At 41.3% G+C, this 10,024-nt stretch overlaps 1 protein-coding gene across 2 annotated transcripts; it reads left to right on the top strand.

The window, feature by feature from the left end:
• The first annotated feature begins 383 nt into the window (after positions 1-383).
• LOC127527632 (zinc finger protein 157-like) lies at positions 384-9,779 on the top strand. Of its 2 annotated transcripts, none has more exons than XM_051926832.1 (3): positions 384-486; positions 3,785-4,213; positions 7,660-9,779. In XM_051926832.1, the coding sequence occupies exons 2-3, from the start codon at positions 3,811-3,813 to the stop codon at positions 8,499-8,501; spliced, it is 1,245 nt and encodes a 414-aa protein (XP_051782792.1). In that variant the 5' UTR covers positions 384-486; positions 3,785-3,810; the 3' UTR covers positions 8,502-9,779. The 2 variants fall into 2 exon arrangements, with proteins under 2 accessions (XP_051782792.1, XP_051782789.1); XM_051926829.1 differs by having other exon boundaries at positions 418-486; positions 3,764-4,213.
• The last annotated feature ends 245 nt before the right edge of the window (positions 9,780-10,024 follow it).

The raw sequence follows: 10,024 nt of genomic DNA, 5'->3' as shown, positions 1-10,024 counted from the left end.
ATCAGTACTGGATTTAAACACACATCCTCAGCGTTTAAAGTCCAAAGGTTTAACCACTAAACCGCACTGGCCGCACGTATGAAAACAAACCAAAAAAAAAACAACAAACAAACAAAAAATGTTTTCATCACACAGAGCGCCACGGACCTATGCAATAAATTACCAAATGTGATAGAAAACAGTACTTTGGTGAACACCAAATCTTTAACTGTGTAAAACTAAGGCTAAATGATCCGTTCTCATCACATTTGTTCTTATATTTAACAACTGTGTGCTGTCACTGGGTTACACAATTTGACATATTGATCTTCAGACTAGTAACAGCAATATGACTTCTGTTTTTCTGGCTTTGTGGGAGACTTTTATTTTGACACATTCCGAACCTTCTTGTCAAGCAGTTTTTTTCCTTGTTTCTCGCTTCACGCTGCGACTCCAGCAAACGAGGAAGTGTGAGCGGTTAGCACCTGACGTTGGACCTGCAAGCAGGTGAGTATCGTACAATTATAGAGAGCTACTGGACTAAACAACATGTTCGCTGCATAAAGAAGCCACCGGCGGGATAGACTCGAATACGATCAGCGAGTAGCACCTGAACCCCGTCTCTGTTTCTGCTGTGTGGGAATTTTTCCTCGGGTGAGTGTCCATATTGCCCACGTGTCCGCGCTACTCACTGGTCTTGGGCTGTGATCAATTCAGATATATTCGGAAGCAGCACTTGTGTGTCTGGGCGCTTTTTTTTAAGCGTCGGGATCCCCGACCGCCGCTCCTGAATATAAGATACCAAAGTCCGCTGCTAGTTCGGCAGGTTTTGTTTGCACAGGCGACATTGACATTTGGAGAGCACATGCAGTCAAACTACACATTACATGTCAACAGTCGGATACGATGTTTTGTCCTCTGTGTAGTGATTTGTGTCGTTAACGGCCATCGCACAGGGGAAATGTGCACGTTTTGTTTGCGTGTGACCTTTGCCCAACCCAGCGCGGGACCTCTAGTCGTTTCAGTGGCACACTGCTGGATCTTGAGTACGACATGGAACAAACTCATGTTTTAGAGCGCCTTCATTCTGCGAGTCTGTATCCTAGAAATATTGCCAATCCCTGTCCCTGCTGATTTGCTTTTGTTTTATTGTGCAAACCTCCTGGACGTTTCTCAATGCATACGTCATCAACGTGCGCACTGTCGGGCTACTGTTTATTTTCGTAACCAGGCAACCCAACTTTGGTTGCACTTTTTTTTTCCCCTCACACTATGTAAGTAACCTGGACAAGCGATTGCGGAGAACATTTTGATATGGCTGAAAAAGATACCGATTAGAGTGCAACATCAATAGATGCCCATCTTTGGAACTGTCTAGAAAATGGGTTGTATGGTGCATTATGGGATAACCTGGGAAAATAAAGAGCATTTGTGTTGCAGACCATCCTGTTATTTACAGTTTAAAGCATTGTAAAATAAAAGAACATGCATTAGACAGAGCAGCGGTGTTTTTAGCAGCTCAACAATATTACTGAAGTTGTAGGAATGAGCTAGATCTCTAATACAACAAAATGTAAATGCATCAGTTACTATAGTGAGAGAGGAATGGCCGACCTATGAAATATACATTATTATGAATGTTAATTAAATATTACTAACAATATTCAAATGTAAAAAATTTCTTTTGAATTACCCAGTCTGATGTTGTAAAGTTCAGCAGTTTACTAGTAAAGCATTATAGGAATACATTTGTGCAAGTGTTGTAGCCTGTAGTCAGCGCCCTATACATACGTTGTTAATTTGATGTACAGTGCGTCCGGAAAGTATTCACAGCGCATCACTTTTTCCACCTTTTGTTAAGTTACAGCCTTATTCCAAAATGGATTAAATTCATTTTTTTCCTCAGAATTCTACACACAACATCCCATAATGACAACGTGAAAAAAGTTTACTTGAGATTTTTGCAAATTTATTAAAAATAAAAAAATTGAGAAAGCATGTGTACATAAGTATTCACAGCCTTTGCTCATTAATTTGTCGATGCACCTTTGGCAGCAATTACAGCCTCAAGCCTTTTTGAATATGATGCCACAAGCTTGGCACACCTATCCTTGGCCAGTTTCGCCCATTCCTCTTTGCAGCACCTCTCAAGCTCCATCAGGTTGGATGGGAAGCGTCGGTGCACAGTCATTTTAAGATCTCTCCAGAGATGTTCAATTGGATTCAAGTCTGGGATCTGACTGGGCCACTCAAGGACATTCACAGAGTTGTCCTGAAGCCACTCCTTTGATATCTTGGCTGTGTGCTTAGGGTCGTTGTCCTGCTGAAAGATGAACCGTCACCCCAGTCTGAGGTCAAGAGCGTTCTGGAGCAGGTTTTCATCCAGGATGTCTCTGTACATTGCTGCAGTCATTTTTCCTTTTATCCTGACTAGTCTCCCAGTCCCTGCCGCTGAAAAACATCCCCACAGCATGATGCTGCCACCACCATGCTTCACTGTAGGGATGGTATTGGCCTGGTGATGAGCGGTGCCTGGTTTCCTCCAAACGTGATGCCTGGCACTCACACCAAAGAGTTCAATCTTTGTCTCATCAGACCAGAGAATTTTCTTTCTCATGGTCTGAGAGTCCTTCAGGTGCCTTTTGGCAAACTCCAGGCGGGCTGCCATGTGCCTTTTACTAAGGAGTGGCTTCCGTCTGGCCACTCTACCATACAGGCGTGATTGGTGGATTGCTGCAGAGATGGTAGTCCTTCTGGAAGGTTCTCCTCTCTCCACAGAGGACCTCTGGAGCTCTGACAGAGTGACCATCGGGTTCTTGGTCACCTCCCTGACTAAGGCCCTTCTCCCCCGATCGCTCAGTTTAGATGGTCGGCTAGCTCTACGAAGAGTCCTGGTGGTTTCGAACTTCTTCCACTTACGGATGATGGAGGCCACTGTGCTCATTGGGACCTTCAAAGCAGCAGAAATTTTTCTGTAACCTTCCCCAGATTTGTACCTTGAGACAATCCTGTCTCGTGGTCTACAGACGATTCCTTTGACTTCATGCTTGGTTTGTGCTCTGAGATGAACTGTCAACTGTGGGACCTTATATAGACAGGTGTGTGCCTTTCCAAATCATGTCCAATCAACTGAATTTACCACAGGTGGACTCCAATTAAGCTGCAGAAACATCTCAAGGATGATCAGGGGAAACAGGATGCACCTGAGCTCAATTTTGAGTTTCATGGCAAAGGCTGTGAATACTTAATGTACATGTGCTTTCTCAATTTTTTTATTTTTAATAAATTTGCAAAAACCTCAAGTAAACTTTTTTCACGTTGACATTATGGGGTGTTGTGTGTAGAATTCTGAGGAAAAAAATGAATTTAATCCATTTTGGAATAAGGCTGTAACATAACAAAATGTGGAAACAGTGATGCGCTGTGAATACTTTCCAGATGCACTGTAAATGTACTATTTCTTTAGTTCCAAGTTTGCAACATAGAGTAAACAGAAAAAAATGCATATCACATGGACATAACGTATTAAGTGCATGTGAAGTGCAGACATGCTGGACTTTCCCTGTAGGAGTTGATCTTCTACCAGTGTTTTGTGATGGCTGTCCATGCCCCTTAAGACATTTTCATTCCTGATTGCTGGGCATGAAGAAGATGAAATGCTGTGCAAGTGCTCTAATGTGGCTTCTGTTACCTAATATGACTTGGCTTTTTTATATCTTTTCAGAGGACAAAATAAAAGTTGAAAGTCAAATGTGTTCACTTTTGTGTACCCTTCTAATTTCAGTCATTTCTGGTATTTCTATAGAAAAAAAGAGGACGGTGCTATTTCAGATGTATGGAATGGAGATGCACCAGGCTGTTCAAGAGCGTTTTAAAAAGGAAATTAAATGTGAAAAAGAGGACGCCTCAGAGGGTGAGATTAAAGAAGAGGAATGGGAGAATACAACAGCCCTGCTTTTCATGGATACCATAGAGAAAAGAATCCTCAACATCAAAAAAGAGGATGAGAAATGGGAATGTTTCAGCTTTAAAGAAGAGACTGAGCACAAGTATGACAGCACTGAAATGTATCAACATAACTTTCCAAGCAGTGTCAAGAAAGAAGACTTTAAACTGGAGCCTCTCTCTGCAGACGGGTTAGGCTACACTCCAAGTGGACCCTGCTTCCTCCACGATCATTTTCTCCATGTGAAATCGGAACAATTGGAGTCTTACATGAAGAGCACTGAAGAAGGTGGGTGCTAAAACAAATAATCAGTGAAAGCCTTGGGGCTAAAGGGATCCTTCAAAAAAAGGCTTGCTTTCAGCTGAGAAGTGAAGCAAGGTTTTTTGAACTGAACAAAACCATTGACTTGAGATGATTTCTGTGTTTTTGTTCCTTTGTTGAGTGCAGGGTCAGATTAAAGTTTTTTGAGGCACCAGGACACAAGCATCTTTGGTGTCTCCCCACCCAGTCCCAATTCAGAATGACATAAACAGATGGTGTATCTCTTATAGTAATTTACAGTCAATAGGTGTAGACTGGTGGCTTATTACAAAATCTGAAGACCATGGCTGAGTTCACAGTACATTATCTAAGCTACCAAACCTTTTTAAGTTTATTAGAACATTAGAATCATCTAGATTGTGAATTTCCCCTTGGGATTAATAAAGTATCTATCTATCTAGATGAGAACAGGCCATTCAGCCAAACAAAGCTTGCCAGTCCTATCCACTTAATTCTTCTAAAATAACATTAAATCGAGTTTTGAAAGTCCCTAAAGTCCTACTATACAACATACTACTTGGCAGCTTATTCTGAGTGTCTATAGTTCTCAATGTAAAGAAAAATTTCCTAATGTTTGTGTAAAATTTACCCCTAACAAGTTTCCAACTGTGTTCTTGATGAACTCATTTTAAAATAACAGTCTTGATCCACTGGACTAATTCCCTTCATAATTTTAAACACTTCAATCATGCCTTCTCTCCTTTTGTTTAAACTGTAAAGGCTCAGCTCTTTTAATCTTCTCTCATAACTCATCCCCTGTAGCCCTGGAATCAGCCCAGTCGCTCTTTTCTTGACCTTTTCTAGCACTGCTATGTCCTTTTTGTAGCCTGGAGAGCAAAACTGCACACAGTACTCCATATGAGGCCTCACCAGTGTGTTATAAAGCTTCAGCAGAACCTCCTGTGACTTGTACTCCACATGTCAGGGCGCTATATAACCTGACATTCTGTTAGCCTTCTTAATGGCTTCTGAAGACCGTCTGGAAGTCGATAGCGTAGAGTCCACTACGACTTCTATGTTCTTCTCATAAGGTGTACTCTCGATTTTCCAACTGCCCATTGTGTATTCAAACCTCACATTTTTACTTTCTATATGTAATACTTTACATTTACTGACATTAAATTTCATCTGCCACAAATCTGCCCAAGCCTGTATGCTATCCAAGTCCTTCTGTAATGATATAACGGATTCCAAATTATCTGCTAATCCACCTATTTTGGTATCACCTGCAAACTTAACCAGTTTGTTACTTATATTACTATCTAAATCATTTATATAAAAAATAGCAGCGGCCCTAGCACTGACCCCTGCTGGACACCACTCTTAACATCCGCCAGTTCTGATGAGGTTCCTCACACCATCACCCTCTGCTTCCTGTGTCTGAGCCAATTCTGCACCCATCTACACACATCACCCTGAACTCCCACTTTTTTTAGTTTGTTGCCCAACCTCTCATGTGGCACCTTATCAAATGCTTTCTGAAAGTCCAGATAAATAATATCATCTGCTCCACTTTGATTGTATCCTTTTGTTGCCTCTTCATAGAATTCCAGCATGTTAGTAAAACACGACCTCCCTGTTCTGAACCCATGCTGACTGTTCCTAATAACTTCTGTCCTTGCCAGGTGTTGCTCGATCTTATCTTAATAATTCCTTCCATTAATTTTCCTGTGATGCATGTTAAGCTTACTGGCCTATAGTTGCTTGGATCTGCCCTGTCACCCTTTTTATATAATGGGATGATATTTGCCATTTTCCAGTCCTTCGGAGTCTCTCCAGTGCTCAATGACTTCCTAAAAATATGTGTCAAGGGTTTATATCTGTACTCACTAGCCTCCTTAAGAACTAGAGGATAAATATTATCTGGTCCTTGTGATTTGTTTGATTTCAGCCTATTTAATCTGAACAGCACTTCTCCCTCTACAATTAACAAATCCCTCAGTACCTCCTTAGTAGTCCTGTTTACTGCTGGGAGGTTATCCACTTGCTCACCTCAGACAAAATGTAAGTTTCGGCCATCTGCTATTTCATTGTTGAAAAGTTGAAAATTATAGACATAGAACATCTGTCAATTATGGGACATGCCACAGAGACATTAGTAAAAGAAAAAAAATGAAAATACAGAAAACTGGACATCAACAGTTTTCAGCCTTGTTATTTTTATGTGTGATTTAAATAACTGAAAAGGCAAAAGTAAACATTTACATTATGCAAACAGAACATCTATATGAAGGCATCATTGAAGGTGTTCTTTTGTGTTCAGTTTCTATATGATAGAATTAAAACTGGGAGAATAAATTGTAAATTGGTTCATTTTCTAATTCAAGTTAAATACAAACCGAGGTGTATCTTGAAAGCTGAGCTACAAAGCAAACCGTAAGTGGGGATCAGTTACACCGCTACTACACCTCACCATCTTAAAACTGAACTTGCCAATGTAAGTCTGCTTAAGTGATCAAGTAGAAAGCTGTCGGTGTCACTCACACTGTCAGAAATGGCTGCAAGTACGGATGTCACAAGAACTGATATTTCGGTACCAAGTTAATACCAAACTTCTGAAAATGTAACGCACCAGCTTTTTTTTTTTTTATAGAACTAGGTAGTACTAAATGGGAGTTGGTACTGCGTGAAAACTGCATGTAAAAAATGTCTCATGATGGTAGTGACAATCAGAGCACCGCAACACATTAGAAAGAAAATAGCAGCGGTCAAGCCTAGAAATGCTTTCTGTTCGAGGCAGGAGAATGTTAGTGCACAATCTACTGTAGTCTTTTGTTATTGGCACATTTATCTCATTAAGGAAATAGTTCAGAAATAGATTTCTGCCTGCTTTGAGAACAAAATAACGTGACTGATCAGATGAGGTGTAATTGTTCAGCTTGTTGTGTCAGAATTATGGTGAGATGAATCGCTGTTTAATGCTGTGTCGCACACCGTGCCTTAAAATGACAAGAGGCTTCACATTCATTCTCTAATAGCATCAATCCACAGATGTCCATCCATTTTCTTAACCCACTTCTTCAGGGCAGGGATGCAGGGCAGCTGAAGCTTATCCTTGAAAGCACCAGACGCAAGGCAGGAGCAACATCTGGATAGGACACTTGGCCTTTGCCGTAAAAACACACGCACACACGGACCAATTTAGAAACCCCAATTCACTTAATCTATGAGAGGAAACCCACACAGCCACAGGGAGAACATGTAAACCCCACGCAGGGAGCACCTGAGACATGAACTCTGGTGTCCATATTGTGAGGCACACCCAATCTCTCATGAACAAAATGAAAACTAGTTTCCAGTTTTCTAGTGCCGTTGTGGAGAGTCACCTCTTTTCAAGTAACCTTCTACAGTGCTCTCCCTTACTTACTAAAAAAAATATATTTTGATTAAATTCTGTTTTTGTTTTTTGGCAGATGTACAGAAGAGGAGCAGCATCTCCCCATCTTTTTTTGCTCACATGCCAGAACAGATACTGCCTGATGGAAATATGAAAGAATCAATATCTGGATCAGAAAATTTGATCCTGGCCAATTCGCAGAGCACTCCACTGATGATTGTGGGTCCAACAAAGATTGACACCATCAACACTGAGCAAGTGCATCATGCAAAATCAGCAAGACTGCAGGTCTGTCAGAAGAAGAAGAAAAGCTTGAAAGGCAAATCTTATCATAAAGATCATGAGGAGAGTACAAATATGAAAGGCAAATCAATTCCCAAATATTGTCAGGGGAGTTCTAATAGACCAAGGCCATACTGCTGCACTGAATGTGGTAGTCGTTTCACCGAGAGGAAGAATCTTCTGCAACACAGAAAAACTCATACCGGAGAGAAGCCGCATTGCTGTTCTGTATGTGGCCAACGATTCTCTCGCAAGAGAAATCTTCAAAGACACACACGGATTCACACAGGGGAGCGGCCATACTGCTGTTCCGAATGTGGTAAACAGTTCATTGACCGACACAGCCTTCAGAGCCACACTAGAATTCACACTGGAGAAAAGCCATATTGCTGTTCAGAATGCGGCAGACAATTCACCGTCAAGAGTACTCTTCGGAGACACAGAAGGACTCACAGTGGTGAGAAGCCATACTGCTGCTCCGAATGTGGCAAACGATTCACTAACAAGAGCTCTCTTCATATACATAACAGACATCATAATGGAGACAGGCCATACTTCTGTGCAGAATGTGGCAAATGTTACACTAACAACAGTGAACTTAAGGTACATATGAGAGTTCATATTGTACAAAAGTGAACGTCCAAAGCCATAGCAAAGGTACCTGCTTCTATCACTGGAGAATCCGCAAAAACGACAAGCTCTCCGCACCAGAGAGACTCTGCTGACCAGACTGCATAGCATAAAGTAAGGAGGCTGTAGCCATTAGGGACACATTGATGCCAACAGCTCAGTAAAAGGGGAGAATACAATACAATACAATACAGTTTATTTTTGTATAGCCCAAAATCATAAAGGAAGTGCCGCAATGGGCTTTAACAGGCCCTGCCTCTTGACAGACCCCCAGCCTTGACTCTCTAAGAAGACAAGGAAAAACTCCCAAAAAAACCTAGTAGGGAAAAATGGAAGAAACCTTCGGAAAGGCAGTTCAAAGAGAGACCCCTTTCCAGGCAGGTTGGGCGTGCAGTGGGTGTCAAAAGAAGGGGGTCAATACAATACAATGCAGTACACAGAACAGAACAATTTCTCAATATAGTAAGAAATAAAAAATATAAATTTTAGAAGTACAGAGCAGAATTTAACAGCAGATGATATATCCCATAATAAGATTTGGATTTGTATAGAGTCCTGGAGACCTCATCCTTCAAGCTGCCTCCCCCATTTGGCCATTCCACGGCTGAAACAGTGCTGGGCCAGCCAATCCGATGAAAGGACCCCTCTTTCCCACGATTCCCGCGATCCTCTATCTGGGATGACTTTTCCTTAGGCAGGCAAAACAACTTGGCAGGTGGGCCATGGCACCAAGTGCCACATTTGAGTACCGAGAAGAAAAACAGAATAAGTGAGGGTTAGTATACAATTATAACTGTCATGTTACTTATGTTTAAGTGCTAATGACTAACAACAGAGATGCAGTCTGTACAGTTAATCAGCAGCTCTAGTCAGGATATGCTAAACTGAAGTAGTGAGTCTTCAGCCGGGATTTAAAAGCTGAGACCGAAGGGGCATCTCTTATAGTAGCAGGCAGACCATTCCACAGTTTAGGGACCCTGTAACTAAAAGCTCGACCTCCCACTGTTATTTTATTAATCCTTGGAGTCATAAGCAGACCGGCATCTTGAGATCTTAATGTGCGCTCAGGTTTGTAAGTCATGATAAGTTCAGACAAGTAAGCCGGACCTCGACCATTTAATGCTTTATATGTTAAAAGAAGGATTTTGAAATCTGCCCTAAACTTAACCGGGAGCCAGTGTAAGGATTTAAGAACTGGAGTTATGTGTTCGTATTTTCTTGTTCTTGTAATAATTCTCGCAGCCGCATTTTGGATTAACTGGAGGCTGTATAAAGAACAGTTTGAACATCCAGTGAACACCGCATTGCAGTAGTCAATCCTACTAGAGATAAATGCATGAATTAGTTTCTCAGAATCCTGTTTATTTAAAAAGCGCCTTAATTTCCTAACATTTTTAAGATGGAAGAAACATGTTTTGGACAACTTTGTAATATGCGCTTTAAATGACATGCTAGAGTCAAAGATAACTCCTAGATTGCGGGCTGATTCAGTAAAATTGACTGGGATTCCCACTGAGTTAAATGATGAC

The sequence above is a fragment of the Erpetoichthys calabaricus genome, chromosome 1 (genome assembly GCF_900747795.2).
Source record: "Erpetoichthys calabaricus chromosome 1, fErpCal1.3, whole genome shotgun sequence".
Lineage (NCBI taxonomy): Eukaryota > Metazoa > Chordata > Cladistia > Polypteriformes > Polypteridae > Erpetoichthys > Erpetoichthys calabaricus.
The sequence above is the reverse complement of the archived record's forward strand: the minus strand, read 5'-3'. Positions and strand labels throughout refer to the sequence as shown.